This window comes from Eschrichtius robustus, chromosome 3 (genome assembly GCF_028021215.1).
Source record: "Eschrichtius robustus isolate mEscRob2 chromosome 3, mEscRob2.pri, whole genome shotgun sequence".
Classification (NCBI taxonomy): domain Eukaryota; kingdom Metazoa; phylum Chordata; class Mammalia; order Artiodactyla; family Eschrichtiidae; genus Eschrichtius; species Eschrichtius robustus.
The window spans coordinates 188,756,909-188,773,586 of record NC_090826.1 but is presented as its reverse complement, the minus strand read 5'-3'; the positions used below and the strand labels follow the sequence as shown (position 1 = coordinate 188,773,586).

The following is a 16,678-nucleotide window of genomic DNA, read 5'->3' as shown; positions in this document are numbered from 1 at the left end:
CAGGTGGTCAGTCGGGGACCGAGAGGACGGGAGTCTGGAGGCAGAGGCTGAGGGCCCGGGAGGAGCCGGGGGCCCCTGGGAGCAGGGTGACGAGGATGTGACAGCGGCTGAGGGAGGACTCGGCTGGCGGGGTGAGGGACGCAGTCCCTGCAGTGGCAGCTGACTGAACGCACAGAACCCGAGCCGGGCTGGGTGCTGGGCACGAGCCCCGCAGGGCGGTGTCAGACGAGAGTGGCGTTGGGTCAGGGTCGGGGCCGGGGCTGGGGGCGATGGGGGAGGAAGACTGAGGGGGCGGGGCCCGAGGCCAAGGGGGCGCCTACCCTCGGCAGCAGTGGCGCACACCACGGTGGCCGCCCGGCTCCACAGGCCGTTCCTGCCCCGCACGGAGAGGCTGAGGCGGTAGGACGTGGCGGGCTCCAGGCGGGACAGCAGGAGGGCATCCCCGGAGGTGTTGGCCTGGAAGACGAGGTGGGCGTCCCCTCCTGCTGCCAGCTGCTCCGCCACCACCAGACAGGTGTCCACGTCCCCCTTGGGCACCATCCAGGCCAGGGCCAGGCGGGTGGCCTCGGGCTGGCACCGCACGTCCTCCACGGGGTCGGGCTCTGCGGGTTCAAGTGTTCCACGTCGCGTGGGAGTCAGCGCAGCCCAAGAGGTGGTCAAAATCAGAGGCGCAGAGGGACCAGGCATTTCTGTCCCCAGAAAGGGGCAGCGGCCACAGGGAGAAACAAGGTCTCCTCGGGACCTGACGCCCATCTGGAGAGCGAGGGGCATCCCCAGGGCGGGTGGGCACGGCACACACCCGGACGAGCAGGGTTGGGACAGAATGGGCAGCGCTCAGGGTGCTCTGTTCCCCCCGACAGACGCCGACGTACCCACAGGCAGCAGCACGGGGTGCGTGGAGGCCTGGAGCGGCCCCGCCGGGCACAGCACGGACAGGGAGAGGTTGCGTCCAGGTGTGAGGTCCCTCAGGACCAGGTGGGCTTGGCCCAGTGCCAGGGGCTGCTCCCAGGACAGGGGCCCGGCCTCTGAGAGCGGTGCGTGGCACATGCCGTGCCCCAGGCGGCCGCTGGCCCGGGCCAGGCTGACCACAGCACTGCCCGCCTGCATGGACACCGGCAGCTCGATGGGCGCCAGTGGGGCTGTGGGAGGAGAGCAGGAGGCCTGTGACCCCATGCATGGCCCTCGGGGTGCAGGTGGGACGGGGGACTGGGGGGCAGCAGTGCCACCGAGGGGGGGAGCGGGGTCCAGGGGCGGCCCTGACCGCTGCTCCTCCCCCGGCCATTCCAACGCCCACTCACAGGTCCAGCCGAAGGCGCCCGGCCTGTGCGACCACCTGCACCTCGTACTCAGCGCCCGGAGTCACAGCCGGGAAACTGGCACCGTCCACCTGGGCCCCCACGGGGCCGGAGCCCACCAGGACGCCTGCCTGGTACAGGGTCCCCCGGTCGCCGCCCCGGCCCCCCGGCACGTGGACCCAGGATGCCCGGAGCTGGGTGGGGCCTTCACTGGTCACCAGAGGGAGGGCAAGGGGGGCTGCGGGGACAGCAGGGTCGGGGGGAGAGAAGGGAGGTGTCATGGCCTGAACTGTGTCCCCCCAAATTCAAGTTGAAGTCCTGACCCTCAGGACCTCATAGTGTGACTGTATTTGGAGATTCGGTCCCTAAAGAGGTGATGAAGGTAAAACAAGGTCATTGGTGTGGGCCCTGACCCAGAGGGGACTGGAACGCAGACACTGAGGGAGAGCCGTCCACTCGCCGAGCACTCTGCCAGCCTGGGTCTCAGACCTGTGGCCTCGGAACTGGGGACGCCTGCGGTTTAGGCCCCCATGAGGGGACTGGGGACTTGCTGAGGGCAACTCTAGTGCAGGGGGAAGGGCACGACTCCGATCGCGGCTCCTTCCTCCCGAGAGGGCCCCACTTGGCCCTCCACCCTTGGCCCAGTCAGGAAACACCGGTTCAGGTGACCAGTGAGAGGAGATTCTACCCGTGGGGAGCCAGACCACCTCCCGACTTTCCCAGACAGCAGAGCACGAGCCCCGGCCATGCTGCGTGAGCACATCGATCACCACTCACCCAGCCAGACAGGGCAGCGAGGGCGTTACACGCAGAGCCTTTTCCCAGGCCCAGCCCCAGCTTTGAAAGCCCCCCGAGTGGGTGGATAGATTAAAGGGCAGGCCGTGTCTGGGGTCCAGGCGGGGCCCCTCCACCCTCCCCTTGGGCCCAGGGCCTGGGGTCACCTGGTGGACCCCGCCTTTGTAAACTGAGGCTCAAAGAGGGACAGCCCTGATCCCGGGCTGAGCCAGTTAGAGCCCCTGGCCGGAGCTTTCCCACTCCTCCCAGGCCGGTCCGAGGTCTCAGGGTCTCAGGAGGGGTCGGGAGGGCAGGGCGGGCAGTGGGGGCCACCACACTTGAGAAGGATGCCGCTAGGCAAGGAGACCCCACCGTTGCCCAGCTCCACCGAGCAGGCCTCGGGCCTCTGGGAGGGGCTTCCTGGCCCAGCCTCGCGGCTCTGGGCCTCCGGGACTCACCGTGTGACCCGTCCTGTACTTCAGGAACTGTGACCCTTCCTGGGGCCCCCCTCCCCCCATTCTCTCTGGGGTTGGTACGTGGCCAGGAGCGTGGACCCTGGGCCACACGGCCCGCACGTGGACCCCGACGCCCCTCTGAGGACTGGGAGCCTTCTCTGTGGCCTGGCTTCCTCCTCCGTGAGACGGAGGCCTCCCGGGTGTTGGTTGAGTGAGAGAACACCGAGCAAGGGGCCCGGGGGGCCTGGCAGCCGGTGCTCTGGTCCTCCCACTCCCCACCTCTCCGCCGCTGGTCATGAGGGAGCTCGAGGGACGAGCCCATGCCACCGCACGGGAGCAAAGCCCAGGTTCTGCCCGCCCTCCTGGTGCCAGAAGGGCCAGGCCCCGGGGACTCTCGGCCAGGGCGAGGGGTGTCCTGGTGCCCGAGGGAGCAACCGTAGTCAACCCAGCGGCCTGCTCACGGACCACAGGGAGGTCAGGGGGCCGTGCAGCCCCTGGGACCCACTGAGCAAGGGTGGCCTGTGAGGCAGGGCCACGCGGAGGGCACTCCCGTGTCCAGCCTGTGGCACTGGTGCCGCTGCTCTCGTCCGGCCCCTGCAGGGTGGCCGGCCACGCAGGAACTCGGTGCCCGGAGCCGGCTGGGCCCAGGAGAAGTTCTGTGCCTCAGGGGCCAGGGTCTCCTCACCCTCCAGAGCCAGGGGGTCAGGCGGTACAGCCGCAGGAGGAAGCCGTCCCTGCCCCCGACGGGGGGGCTCCAGACAGCCCGCAGGGCAGGGGGCTGGGCGGCCAGGCCCAGGCTCAGGTTGGCGGGAGGCGCACGGACTGCAGGACAGGAAGAAACGGACTTGGAACAACCCACCCCCTGCCCCTCCTGCCGCATCGTCTGCGTCCTGCTCGCTGGTCTCCAGGCACAGCTAGCCACCAGGCTCCAGCCCGCTCCTTCCCTCCCAGGAAAACCTCTTGGATGACACGGTCTCTGCCCTGACGCCTGTGCCCCACCTGCTTCCCAGAGCATCAGCTGCTGCAGGGTGCCGTCTGGTCCACCTGGCCCCCACCAGCGCCCAGCGCCTGTGTCTCACACCCGGGACACGGGCCTCCAGCTCAGCCACTGACGCTTGGCCCCTGAGAGCTCATCCCACCGCCCAACCTCTCTCTGTCTCTCTTCCTCTCTCTCCCTCTCTCTCTCTCTCTCTCCCTCTCTCCCCCCTCTCTCCCCCTTCCTCTCTCCCCCTCCTTCTTTCTCCCCCCTCTCTCTCCCTCTCTCTCTCCCTCTCTCTCCCTCTCTCTCTCTCTCCCTCTCTTTCTCTCTCTCCCTCTCTCTCCCTCTCCCTCTCTCCCCCTCTCTCCCCCTTCCTCTCTCCCCCTCCCTCTTTCTCCCCCCTCTCTCTCCCTCTCCCTCCCTCGCCCTCCCTCTGTCTCCCTCTCCCTCCCTCTCTCTCTCCCCAACCTGAGGGCCTGGGTCTACACTTGCCCCTTGCTAAGGCCCCTCTCTGTCCACCCTACTCAGACCCACACGCTTCTTGGCCCACTCCTTCCTCTGGGAAACCTTCCCTGACTCCTTAAGGTGGCCCTTCTGTAAGCCCTAAAAGATTAGCCAGAACCACATACAATTCCCAATAGTCCTCAGTTTTAACCCGTGAGAACAGAGTTTCACACGGTTCAGATACATCGTGCGTATTCTTCTCTGTGCATCTACGTTTACACTGTGATGTATGAACCAATACGCGTTACTTTAATAGACACATAAACCATCTGTTTACTTGTCAGCCTTCCTTTCTAGATGGTCTTCTTCATAATTGTTAGCTTTAGCACCTAACCCCATACCTAGAAATGGGAGGCATTCATTAAATTTTTGTTGGAAGGATGGATGGATGGATGGATGGCCGACCAGATGGCAGGAGGTGGGGAATGCTTGCAAACAGATTCATGAGCGGCCCCACCTTGGATGGACGCATGGCTTCTGAGTCAGGAACATGGCACACAGAGGACGACGTGTGAAGGACGTTGGTCCCCACCGCCACCGCCCAGGCTGGCCCCCCGGGGCCCGCAGCCGGGAACTCACGGGTGCAGGCGCTGGCCCTCTGGATACTGCGGCTGAGGTTCCCTGCCCACGTCCACACCGACATGGCGTAGCAGGAGCCGGGGACTAGGACCCTCAGAGTCAGGCTGGAATTATTGGGGCCCAAGTCAACAAGACCGCCCAGCGAACTCTGGCTGCCCTCCTGGCGCCAGCTGACCCTGTAGCCTTCCCGCTGCCCTGGTGCTGGGGCCCAGCCAACGGTCAAGTCAGAGGGGCTGCCCCTGTCGATGACCTCCAGTGACTGTGGTGCCAGGGGCCCTGGAGAGAGGAGCAGTTTGGTAAGGGGGCCCTGCAATGTCTGTGGTGCTGTGATGTCCCCACCCAGATCTCCACCCCGAGGCAAAGCCCTCCAGCCCCAGACCAGGGTCCGCGGTGGCTGGCACTCACCTGTGTGACTTGTGGGGCTCAGGGTGGTGTTGCCCGGAGAGGGGACAGTGTCCACCTGGTAGTGGCCCCAGGTCCCTGGAGAGTGACCTGGGTGGCACCAGGTGGCCCAGCGATGTTTCTGAGGAGGCTGGGGGCTCCCTCGGGGTAGGGCAGTACCTGGCTCCCAGGCTCCCTGCTGGCCTCCAGCCCGTCCAGGGGCAGCTCGGTACCATTGCCTTTCCGGCGCTGGGCTGCAGCGTCTGGAGGGGGTGTGGTCCCTGGAGAGTGAGGACTCACATGTCTCCTGATGCAGGTGCCCTTGGGCAGGACCCCAGCCTGTACCCCGCCAGGGCAGACTCACCATCCAGCCAGGCACTGGCCTGGGTCCAGGCGTCATAGGGCCCAGCCAGAACCCTCAGCCCTAGAGCGTAGTGTCCAGAGGGCAGGGGCCCTGGGAACGTGGCATTAAGGGCCCCGGGGCCCAGAATGATGGTCTTCTCCACCGGCTCACTTAGCCTGAGCAGGTAGCCATCCCGGGCCCCCGGCCCTGCCTTCCAGGTGGCCCAGAGCTCCGGGGGCCGGGAAGCGAGCACCAGGTCCAGGGGGACTGAGGGGTCAGCCTGACCCGGGAGTGGTCATCTGCAGACGTAAAAGCCGTGCATTCACGGCGGGCACATGCAGCCCCTCCTCCGGGCCGAGCTCCGGCCCCGCACCCCCCTGCCCGCCGTGCTCGCAGGGCAGCACGTGAGGGTAGCGGTTCTCGGCGGTGTCGGCAGGGTGCTCGGCCTCCAGCCTAGGCTGCTCCTCGCCCACCTCCCTCAGCTCCTGCAGAGACGGGGGCCGAAGCAGACCCATGTCACCCCCACACGGGGGGGGTCGTGCACAGCTGGGCTCCCCCAGAGCCTGGGGCGGCAGAGGCCTCACCTCGAACGCCTGAAAGAAAGCCTGGTGGGCACGGGCGCTCTTGGCCTCGTAGCCCTGTCGGAAGCTGTGGGCAGGGATGGGCTGGTGGGTCCACCTGGGGGAAGAGGGACGAGTAGGCGGCGGCCCTGGTGTGCAGAGTCCTGCCCTGCACGCCGGTAGGGGGTGGGCCGCACAGCCGGGTCACCCAGGAGCTAGAAACCAGCCCTGGGCTCCAGGGGCCAGAGAGAGGGGGCAGGGCAAACAGGACCACACTCGGAGGAGGTGGGCATGAGTCTCTGAGGCCCCGTCCCCGGGTCCTGAGGATGGCTCTGGGCATAGCTGCTCACGGCACCGCTCAGGGTGCGGTCAGCAGAAGGAGGAACAGGAGCGATAGAGGGTAGATTACAGTCCAACATCGGAGAGAAAGAAGGAAAAGGAAGCGACTTGGCCTGAAACCGTCCAGGTGGTCAGTCGGGGACCGAGAGGACGGGAGTCTGGAGGCAGAGGCTGAGGGCCCGGGAGGAGCCGGGGGCCCCTGGGAGCAGGGTGACGAGGATGTGACAGCGGCTGAGGGAGGACTCGGCTGGCGGGGTGAGGGACGCAGTCCCTGCAGTGGCAGCTGACTGAACGCACAGAACCCGAGCCGGGCTGGGTGCTGGGCACGAGCCCCGCAGGGCGGTGTCAGACGAGAGTGGCGTTGGGTCAGGGTCGGGGCCGGGGCTGGGGGCGATGGGGGAGGAAGACTGAGGGGGCGGGGCCCGAGGCCAAGGGGGCGCCTACCCTCGGCAGCAGTGGCGCACACCACGGTGGCCGCCCGGCTCCACAGGCCGTTCCTGCCCCGCACGGAGAGGCTGAGGCGGTAGGACGTGGCGGGCTCCAGGCGGGACAGCAGGAGGGCATCCCCGGAGGTGTTGGCCTGGAAGACGAGGTGGGCGTCCCCTCCTGCTGCCAGCTGCTCCGCCACCACCAGACAGGTGTCCACGTCCCCCTTGGGCACCATCCAGGCCAGGGCCAGGCGGGTGGCCTCGGGCTGGCACCGCACGTCCTCCACGGGGTCGGGCTCTGCGGGTTCAAGTGTTCCACGTCGCGTGGGAGTCAGCGCAGCCCAAGAGGTGGTCAAAATCAGAGGCGCAGAGGGACCAGGCATTTCTGTCCCCAGAAAGGGGCAGCGGCCACAGGGAGAAACAAGGTCTCCTCGGGACCTGACGCCCATCTGGAGAGCGAGGGGCATCCCCAGGGCGGGTGGGCACGGCACACACCCGGACGAGCAGGGTTGGGACAGAATGGGCAGCGCTCAGGGTGCTCTGTTCCCCCCGACAGACGCCGACGTACCCACAGGCAGCAGCACGGGGTGCGTGGAGGCCTGGAGCGGCCCCGCCGGGCACAGCACGGACAGGGAGAGGTTGCGTCCAGGTGTGAGGTCCCTCAGGACCAGGTGGGCTTGGCCCAGTGCCAGGGGCTGCTCCCAGGACAGGGGCCCGGCCTCTGAGAGCGGTGCGTGGCACATGCCGTGCCCCAGGCGGCCGCTGGCCCGGGCCAGGCTGACCACAGCACTGCCCGCCTGCATGGACACCGGCAGCTCGATGGGCGCCAGTGGGGCTGTGGGAGGAGAGCAGGAGGCCTGTGACCCCATGCATGGCCCTCGGGGTGCAGGTGGGACGGGGGACTGGGGGGCAGCAGTGCCACCGAGGGGGGGAGCGGGGTCCAGGGGCGGCCCTGACCGCTGCTCCTCCCCCGGCCATTCCAACGCCCACTCACAGGTCCAGCCGAAGGCGCCCGGCCTGTGCGACCACCTGCACCTCGTACTCAGCGCCCGGAGTCACAGCCGGGAAACTGGCACCGTCCACCTGGGCCCCCACGGGGCCGGAGCCCACCAGGACGCCTGCCTGGTACAGGGTCCCCCGGTCGCCGCCCCGGCCCCCCGGCACGTGGACCCAGGATGCCCGGAGCTGGGTGGGGCCTTCACTGGTCACCAGAGGGAGGGCAAGGGGGGCTGCGGGGACAGCAGGGTCGGGGGGAGAGAAGGGAGGTGTCATGGCCTGAACTGTGTCCCCCCAAATTCAAGTTGAAGTCCTGACCCTCAGGACCTCATAGTGTGACTGTATTTGGAGATTCGGTCCCTAAAGAGGTGATGAAGGTAAAACAAGGTCATTGGTGTGGGCCCTGACCCAGAGGGGACTGGAACGCAGACACTGAGGGAGAGCCGTCCACTCGCCGAGCACTCTGCCAGCCTGGGTCTCAGACCTGTGGCCTCGGAACTGGGGACGCCTGCGGTTTAGGCCCCCATGAGGGGACTGGGGACTTGCTGAGGGCAACTCTAGTGCAGGGGGAAGGGCACGACTCCGATCGCGGCTCCTTCCTCCCGAGAGGGCCCCACTTGGCCCTCCACCCTTGGCCCAGTCAGGAAACACCGGTTCAGGTGACCAGTGAGAGGAGATTCTACCCGTGGGGAGCCAGACCACCTCCCGACTTTCCCAGACAGCAGAGCACGAGCCCCGGCCATGCTGCGTGAGCACATCGATCACCACTCACCCAGCCAGACAGGGCAGCGAGGGCGTTACACGCAGAGCCTTTTCCCAGGCCCAGCCCCAGCTTTGAAAGCCCCCCGAGTGGGTGGATAGATTAAAGGGCAGGCCGTGTCTGGGGTCCAGGCGGGGCCCCTCCACCCTCCCCTTGGGCCCAGGGCCTGGGGTCACCTGGTGGACCCCGCCTTTGTAAACTGAGGCTCAAAGAGGGACAGCCCTGATCCCGGGCTGAGCCAGTTAGAGCCCCTGGCCGGAGCTTTCCCACTCCTCCCAGGCCGGTCCGAGGTCTCAGGGTCTCAGGAGGGGTCGGGAGGGCAGGGCGGGCAGTGGGGGCCACCACACTTGAGAAGGATGCCGCTAGGCAAGGAGACCCCACCGTTGCCCAGCTCCACCGAGCAGGCCTCGGGCCTCTGGGAGGGGCTTCCTGGCCCAGCCTCGCGGCTCTGGGCCTCCGGGACTCACCGTGTGACCCGTCCTGTACTTCAGGAACTGTGACCCTTCCTGGGGCCCCCCTCCCCCCATTCTCTCTGGGGTTGGTACGTGGCCAGGAGCGTGGACCCTGGGCCACACGGCCCGCACGTGGACCCCGACGCCCCTCTGAGGACTGGGAGCCTTCTCTGTGGCCTGGCTTCCTCCTCCGTGAGACGGAGGCCTCCCGGGTGTTGGTTGAGTGAGAGAACACCGAGCAAGGGGCCCGGGGGGCCTGGCAGCCGGTGCTCTGGTCCTCCCACTCCCCACCTCTCCGCCGCTGGTCATGAGGGAGCTCGAGGGACGAGCCCATGCCACCGCACGGGAGCAAAGCCCAGGTTCTGCCCGCCCTCCTGGTGCCAGAAGGGCCAGGCCCCGGGGACTCTCGGCCAGGGCGAGGGGTGTCCTGGTGCCCGAGGGAGCAACCGTAGTCAACCCAGCGGCCTGCTCACGGACCACAGGGAGGTCAGGGGGCCGTGCAGCCCCTGGGACCCACTGAGCAAGGGTGGCCTGTGAGGCAGGGCCACGCGGAGGGCACTCCCGTGTCCAGCCTGTGGCACTGGTGCCGCTGCTCTCGTCCGGCCCCTGCAGGGTGGCCGGCCACGCAGGAACTCGGTGCCCGGAGCCGGCTGGGCCCAGGAGAAGTTCTGTGCCTCAGGGGCCAGGGTCTCCTCACCCTCCAGAGCCAGGGGGTCAGGCGGTACAGCCGCAGGAGGAAGCCGTCCCTGCCCCCGACGGGGGGGCTCCAGACAGCCCGCAGGGCAGGGGGCTGGGCGGCCAGGCCCAGGCTCAGGTTGGCGGGAGGCGCACGGACTGCAGGACAGGAAGAAACGGACTTGGAACAACCCACCCCCTGCCCCTCCTGCCGCATCGTCTGCGTCCTGCTCGCTGGTCTCCAGGCACAGCTAGCCACCAGGCTCCAGCCCGCTCCTTCCCTCCCAGGAAAACCTCTTGGATGACACGGTCTCTGCCCTGACGCCTGTGCCCCACCTGCTTCCCAGAGCATCAGCTGCTGCAGGGTGCCGTCTGGTCCACCTGGCCCCCACCAGCGCCCAGCGCCTGTGTCTCACACCCGGGACACGGGCCTCCAGCTCAGCCACTGACGCTTGGCCCCTGAGAGCTCATCCCACCGCCCAACCTCTCTCTGTCTCTCTTCCTCTCTCTCCCTCTCTCTCTCTCTCTCTCCCTCTCTCCCCCCTCTCTCCCCCTTCCTCTCTCCCCCTCCTTCTTTCTCCCCCCTCTCTCTCCCTCTCTCTCTCCCTCTCTCTCCCTCTCTCTCTCTCTCCCTCTCTTTCTCTCTCTCCCTCTCTCTCCCTCTCCCTCTCTCCCCCTCTCTCCCCCTTCCTCTCTCCCCCTCCCTCTTTCTCCCCCCTCTCTCTCCCTCTCCCTCCCTCGCCCTCCCTCTGTCTCCCTCTCCCTCCCTCTCTCTCTCCCCAACCTGAGGGCCTGGGTCTACACTTGCCCCTTGCTAAGGCCCCTCTCTGTCCACCCTACTCAGACCCACACGCTTCTTGGCCCACTCCTTCCTCTGGGAAACCTTCCCTGACTCCTTAAGGTGGCCCTTCTGTAAGCCCTAAAAGATTAGCCAGAACCACATACAATTCCCAATAGTCCTCAGTTTTAACCCGTGAGAACAGAGTTTCACACGGTTCAGATACATCGTGCGTATTCTTCTCTGTGCATCTACGTTTACACTGTGATGTATGAACCAATACGCGTTACTTTAATAGACACATAAACCATCTGTTTACTTGTCAGCCTTCCTTTCTAGATGGTCTTCTTCATAATTGTTAGCTTTAGCACCTAACCCCATACCTAGAAATGGGAGGCATTCATTAAATTTTTGTTGGAAGGATGGATGGATGGATGGATGGCCGACCAGATGGCAGGAGGTGGGGAATGCTTGCAAACAGATTCATGAGCGGCCCCACCTTGGATGGACGCATGGCTTCTGAGTCAGGAACATGGCACACAGAGGACGACGTGTGAAGGACGTTGGTCCCCACCGCCACCGCCCAGGCTGGCCCCCCGGGGCCCGCAGCCGGGAACTCACGGGTGCAGGCGCTGGCCCTCTGGATACTGCGGCTGAGGTTCCCTGCCCACGTCCACACCGACATGGCGTAGCAGGAGCCGGGGACTAGGACCCTCAGAGTCAGGCTGGAATTATTGGGGCCCAAGTCAACAAGACCGCCCAGCGAACTCTGGCTGCCCTCCTGGCGCCAGCTGACCCTGTAGCCTTCCCGCTGCCCTGGTGCTGGGGCCCAGCCAACGGTCAAGTCAGAGGGGCTGCCCCTGTCGATGACCTCCAGTGACTGTGGTGCCAGGGGCCCTGGAGAGAGGAGCAGTTTGGTAAGGGGGCCCTGCAATGTCTGTGGTGCTGTGATGTCCCCACCCAGATCTCCACCCCGAGGCAAAGCCCTCCAGCCCCAGACCAGGGTCCGCGGTGGCTGGCACTCACCTGTGTGACTTGTGGGGCTCAGGGTGGTGTTGCCCGGAGAGGGGACAGTGTCCACCTGGTAGTGGCCCCAGGTCCCTGGAGAGTGACCTGGGTGGCACCAGGTGGCCCAGCGATGTTTCTGAGGAGGCTGGGGGCTCCCTCGGGGTAGGGCAGTACCTGGCTCCCAGGCTCCCTGCTGGCCTCCAGCCCGTCCAGGGGCAGCTCGGTACCATTGCCTTTCCGGCGCTGGGCTGCAGCGTCTGGAGGGGGTGTGGTCCCTGGAGAGTGAGGACTCACATGTCTCCTGATGCAGGTGCCCTTGGGCAGGACCCCAGCCTGTACCCCGCCAGGGCAGACTCACCATCCAGCCAGGCACTGGCCTGGGTCCAGGCGTCATAGGGCCCAGCCAGAACCCTCAGCCCTAGAGCGTAGTGTCCAGAGGGCAGGGGCCCTGGGAACGTGGCATTAAGGGCCCCGGGGCCCAGAATGATGGTCTTCTCCACCGGCTCACTTAGCCTGAGCAGGTAGCCATCCCGGGCCCCCGGCCCTGCCTTCCAGGTGGCCCAGAGCTCCGGGGGCCGGGAAGCGAGCACCAGGTCCAGGGGGACTGAGGGATCTGCGGGGAAGGGAGACACATGTGCAGAAGGTCCTGGACCCCGCGTCAGCTTCTTCCTGCACGCCCTGGACCAGGCCTCATCCCGGCGCTGGCGGTGACCCTGAGCCATATTCTGGGTGAGTCCTGGGACCCGGCCGAGGACGTGGTAACAAATGATAACACATCCGGTGCCAGACCTCACACTCCTCCCCACAACGCTGCCATCGTCATCCTGCGTCAAAGATACAGAGGCTGAAGCACAGAGAGGGTGAGCACTTTGTCCGAGACCCGCAGCCAGTGAGTGGCAGCGAGACAGAGCTTCCCTGAGCAAAAGTGCAGCAAAGTCCCCGCGGGCTCAGCCTAGCCGGTCACTCCCAAGCCTCGGGACCTGGTCCTTCTCTCTCTGAACCTCGGACCCTCCACCGTACGGAGATAACACAACTTAAGGGGCTATTCTGGGGGATAAATGAGGTGACACGCGGAAGTGCCTGGCACAGGGCTGGCACATGGACACTGCCGGTGCTGATAAGGGTCACCACCGTCATCGTCCGTGGGGGGGCGAGGGGGCTCCTGCCACCAGCCTGCAGGAGGGCACCCCCTCCAGGCAGGCCTCACCCCTTCCCTGCAGGACTCCTGGAAGCCCAGCCCACCAGCTGGCTCCTGCCCGCGAGACTGAGGAGCCTCTGCGGCGACCCCTTACCCGCCCAGCGCTCACGGGTCCACTCGGTGGCGTTGGGCCCCGCCGCCAGATGGGGCCCGGCAACAGCGCTGAGTGTCAGCTCGCAGGGGGTTCCCGGGGAGAGGCGAGGGAAGGTGTGACTGGAGATGCCCGTGTGACCCCCGCCGTCAGGTTGGAGCTGCCGAGGAGGTCTGTGGGCACGAGGCGCAGCCAGGCGGCGCCCCCAGAGCCATTCCAGGAGGCCTGCAGGGCACTGGCACCCGCGGCACGCAGCGCCAGCTGAGCTGGAGGCACAGGCGCTGGAGAAAGGGTGGGGCAAGCACAGCCGGGCTGGAGAGGGGGCCCGACGCGGGGCCCGGGCACCGCTCCGGCAGCAGCAGCCCAGAAGCCCAGTCACGGGACGCGGCTCTGGACGGCCCCCCACTCCCAGACCGGCCGCCACCTGGGGCCTTGCCGAGCGCTGGCCTTTCCTGTCCACTGATGGATGCTGGTCTTCGCTTGGAGGTCGGCAGCCCAGGTGGGAACCTCCAGAACGTACTCGCTGCCGGGTAAGAGGTCACTAAAACTGTCGGACAGGGTGCCCGGGGACGCAGAGACATTGTGAGCCAATGTCTGGGACTCCAGGTGGTAGAGGAGAATCTGGTAGCCATTCTGCCCCCCGGGGGCAGCGCCCCACAAGGCCTCCAGGTGGGACGGGCTCCCAGAGCTACGGAGCCGCAGGTCCCGGACAGTCAACAGGGCTGCATCAGAGGCAGAGAGAGGCGCCAAGTTCAGGGCCGGGGCATCACCTCTGCTTCTAGTGCTCCTGACGGGTCACTGCACCAGGCGTGGCCCTCGGAGACCTCACCGTCTCTGGCCGCCCTGCCCCCTGCCAACCCTCCAGGGCAGCCACGTCCTGCGCGGCCCCTCCCCGGCCCGCAGGCCATGCACCTGTGTGGGCAGTGCGGTGACAGCGGTGTTCTGCCCGCAGGGGCGCAGGGCTGTCACCTCCAGCTGGCGGCGACTTCCTGGCACCAGGTCCTGGAACTCAAAGCTGGACGCGCTGGTGTGGGCCCAGAGTGGCTGCTCCTCCGGGGAGCCAAGCGGGGTCAGGCGGCTGAGGCGGAGGGCGTGGCTGGCGAGCCTCCCCTGGACGCTGACGTTCACCCTCAGAGGTAGGCCTGGGGAGAGGGGCTGGGTCAGAGTCTCCCAACACCTTCTGCCCTCGAGGAGGAGGAGAGGCGGGACGGCTGAGCAGAGGCGGGGTCTGGGCAGAGAAGCAGCCTTGCCCAGCCCCCTCCCCACGGAAGGCACCTACCTCCACTCTGCCCGAGCGGACTCCGTTCCAGGGAGCGGCACTTGTCTTCCTGTAGGGCGGGGGCAAGGGCGTGGGAAGACATGGGCAGAGGCTCTGGGCTCCAGCCAGGACCAGAGAAAAGGCTGTCCTCTCGTCTGGCTTCCCCAGATGTGGCCGAAGGGCATCACCGCAGGACACAGAGGTGCAGAGGCCCTGGGACCAGGAGCGGACTATCCTGCTGTCCTGTCAGGGGGGTGGGAAGGAGCCTCCCCTGCCCTGCTTAATGCAGACCAGCCGCGGGGCCACAGGGCAGAGGGAGGCCTGGATGCCCTGGAGAGCAGGGGCCCACCCGCCCGCGGCCCCGGTGCCCATCTCACCTTGGCCAGGAAGCCTGGGAGCCACAGGAGGACCGCACACAGGACTGGGGGCCCATCCCGGCCGAGTCTGCAGGGAGAGCTGGGAGGTAGCAGGAGGAGCCCATCCCCACCCTCCCCTTGGTCAGCGGGCGGGCAGCAGGCCGCCAGGAGCCAAGAGCGAGGCGCTCCCTCCCCAGCCCAGACCCTGTGCCAGCAGGGCCCTGTCGGGGGCACAAGGCTGTGGCCCCCAGGCTGCAAGCAAACTCACCTCCCCCTGCACCCCCAGCTCCACCCTCTTCCAGCTGTTGGCTTTCCAGCAGGAAACTGTCCTTCGAGACCCAGACCCAGAGGAGAGACGGCCTTGCGGGTGGGCAGAGACAGCTGGGTCCCCGACGCCCCACCCTCCGGGATAGGAGGGGGTGTCTGACCCTCCACGCGCGGAGGTGGACCGGGCCTCTGTGCTCCTGTGCGGAGGGGTCCTGGTGACGTGGTGGGGGTGTGTGTGGCTGGGTGCTGGGTGGATGGACCAGCTATGAGAGTGCGTCCCTCCGTGTGTGTCGCTTGTGGACATACACAGGCGCGCGTCCGTCCTAAAGGCCTTGAGTCCCAGTGATGGTAGGTCTAGAAGAGCCCTCTGGTTTCACGCCCTTGTCCCCCAGATAAGGAAGAAATACCCAGGGATGGAAGAGCCCAGGCCCCAGCGTGAGGAGGGGAGCTGGGCTTGAACCTGGGACCTCCGACTCCTGCTCCCGACCCCCTAGGATGCGTGCTTGCCTCCCCCCCTCCCCTGCCCCCCGCCCCCTCTACCTAGACCCCCTGCCCCTCCCCCTCCCGCCCCCACCTGGCCGCAGGCGCTGCGAAGGCCCCGGGCAGCCTCCCCGTGGTCAGGCCCCTCCAGCCTGGAGCCAACGACTCACCTGGAACCGCTCCCCCAGAGCAGCCACCCCAAGGCAGCTGACGCAGGGAAAGGAGGGAAGGGAGACAGAGGAAAGGAAGCGGCTCTGGGCCCCAGAGCAGGCTCGAAGGCGGGGAGGCGGACGCCCAGCCAACAGGCAGGTACAGAAAGCCTGAACAGCTAACTGGCTTCCTGAGGACCCTTCTCTCAGGCCGTCTGGCAGGGAGCGCGGGCCTGCACGGGGACCAGCCCCGGCCAGAGCCGGGAGCTGCCTGCCTGTCCCCGCTCTGCCCAGCCCCAAACCTCAGAGCCGCCCACCGGCCTCTGGATGGGGGCCTGGAAACTCAGCACTGCAGCCCCATCAGATTTTCCAGGCCGCGCGCGCGCGTGCGTGTGTGTGTGCGCACGCAAGTGCACACGTGCTCTTTCAAAAGGGCTGGGGGTGGGGAACAACTAGGGAAACTGATCTGGGGCCAGTCTGGCCAAGAGGAGGGGGAAACACTGCACCTTTGGCCCTCCCCCTCACCTGGGCTCCTCACTTTGGTGGACCCGCAGAGGCTGGAGAAGTGGGGTGGAAACACCCTAATTCGGAATCTAAGTAGAAGAGGTACAGCAGGGCACGGTTTTAGGTAAGGGGTGAGGTCTCAGACTGTTCCCAAGACTTCCCAGAAAAGGGGGTCCCGTTGGGGACAGCACAGACCCCTCAGCTAGTCCTACGGACGGGGCCTGGCTGAGGCACCTGGCCGTAGGGGCACACCTGTCAGCCCCCAGCCAGACTGGGACAGCCTTGGGCTGGGGGGCAGGGGCGGTCTGGAGAGGGTGCTGGAAGTTCCCAACGATAGAAGCAGTCTCCCCAACCCAAGGCTCTCCATTCAGCAAAAAAGTACCACAAGCCCTGTGTCTCCTCCCAGCAGCCACTCCCACAGACAAACCCACATCCTCCACCTAGAGAGCCCCGGGGGGCCTCCCGAGCCCTCGAGCACCTTACTGATTCCTTCTGGAGAGAGCCAGCCAGAGGCAGAGGCGGGCAGGGGACAGGTCCAGGCCTCCCGGCTCCCGAGTGCGAACCAGCCCGTCTCCCCCGCTGCTGCCCGGCAGCCCTCCCTCTTCCGGCCCCCCTTCCGCTCCCACTGCTGAAGCCTGGCCTTGGGCATCTCCCACGCCCGGGAAGGTAGTCCCCAGGAGGAGAAGGGCAGGGTGGCTCTCGTGGCCCGTCTCCCACTCTTCCTCCCACACCCCGGGAAAGGTCCCCAGGGAGGGGGCAGGCCTGGGTCCCTCTGACCAGGTTGTTGCGTGGGGCGAGGGGGTGTGCGTGCCGGCAGCCTGGCCACGTATGTGGCCTGACAGTGCACACAGGCAACACTTGTGAGCCATGAGGGTGCACACACCTGCCCGAGTGCACGTGCACGTGTGGCATCCAGGGACGTCAAGGCGGCAGGCGCCGGGTGGGGCCGGAGCAGGAGGGCCTCTGGAGAGAAGGGCCGTGTTGGGGAACACATGTCCATTTCGCTGGCTCTGGGCTTGGGAGGGAGAGGCCTCCCCTCTGTCCTGAAGTCCTCCTACAGGGACCTGAG

At 66.7% G+C, this 16,678-nt stretch overlaps 3 protein-coding genes across 3 annotated transcripts; all 3 read right to left on the bottom strand.

Annotated features, from left to right (window-relative positions):
• Positions 1-7: 7 nt before the first annotated feature.
• Positions 8-2,846, bottom strand: LOC137760781 (receptor-type tyrosine-protein phosphatase V-like). The gene is made up of 5 exons (XM_068537662.1): positions 2,804-2,846; positions 1,315-1,533; positions 873-1,181; positions 321-602; positions 8-195 (listed from the first exon to the last, which is right to left on the bottom strand). The coding sequence occupies exons 1-5, from the start codon at positions 2,844-2,846 to the stop codon at positions 8-10; spliced, it is 1,041 nt and encodes a 346-aa protein (XP_068393763.1).
• Positions 2,847-2,964: 118 nt separating this feature from the next.
• Positions 2,965-6,289, bottom strand: LOC137760780 (receptor-type tyrosine-protein phosphatase V-like). The gene is given in 9 exon segments (XM_068537661.1): positions 2,965-3,227; positions 3,230-3,346; positions 4,587-4,862; positions 4,992-5,046; positions 5,148-5,248; positions 5,332-5,577; positions 5,684-5,795; positions 5,895-5,988; positions 6,147-6,289. Coding segments are annotated over 9 exon segments (1,407 nt in total).
• Positions 6,290-6,340: 51 nt separating this feature from the next.
• On the bottom strand, positions 6,341-16,258 carry LOC137760779 (receptor-type tyrosine-protein phosphatase V-like). The gene is given in 19 exon segments (XM_068537660.1): positions 6,341-6,528; positions 6,654-6,935; positions 7,206-7,514; positions 7,648-7,866; positions 9,137-9,310; positions 9,363-9,560; positions 9,563-9,679; positions 10,920-11,195; positions 11,325-11,390; positions 11,393-11,563; positions 11,665-11,919; positions 12,614-12,733; positions 12,736-12,876; positions 13,039-13,317; positions 13,508-13,522; positions 13,525-13,737; positions 13,875-13,923; positions 14,231-14,297; positions 16,041-16,258. Coding segments are annotated over 19 exon segments (3,357 nt in total).
• Positions 16,259-16,678: the final 420 nt, after the last annotated feature.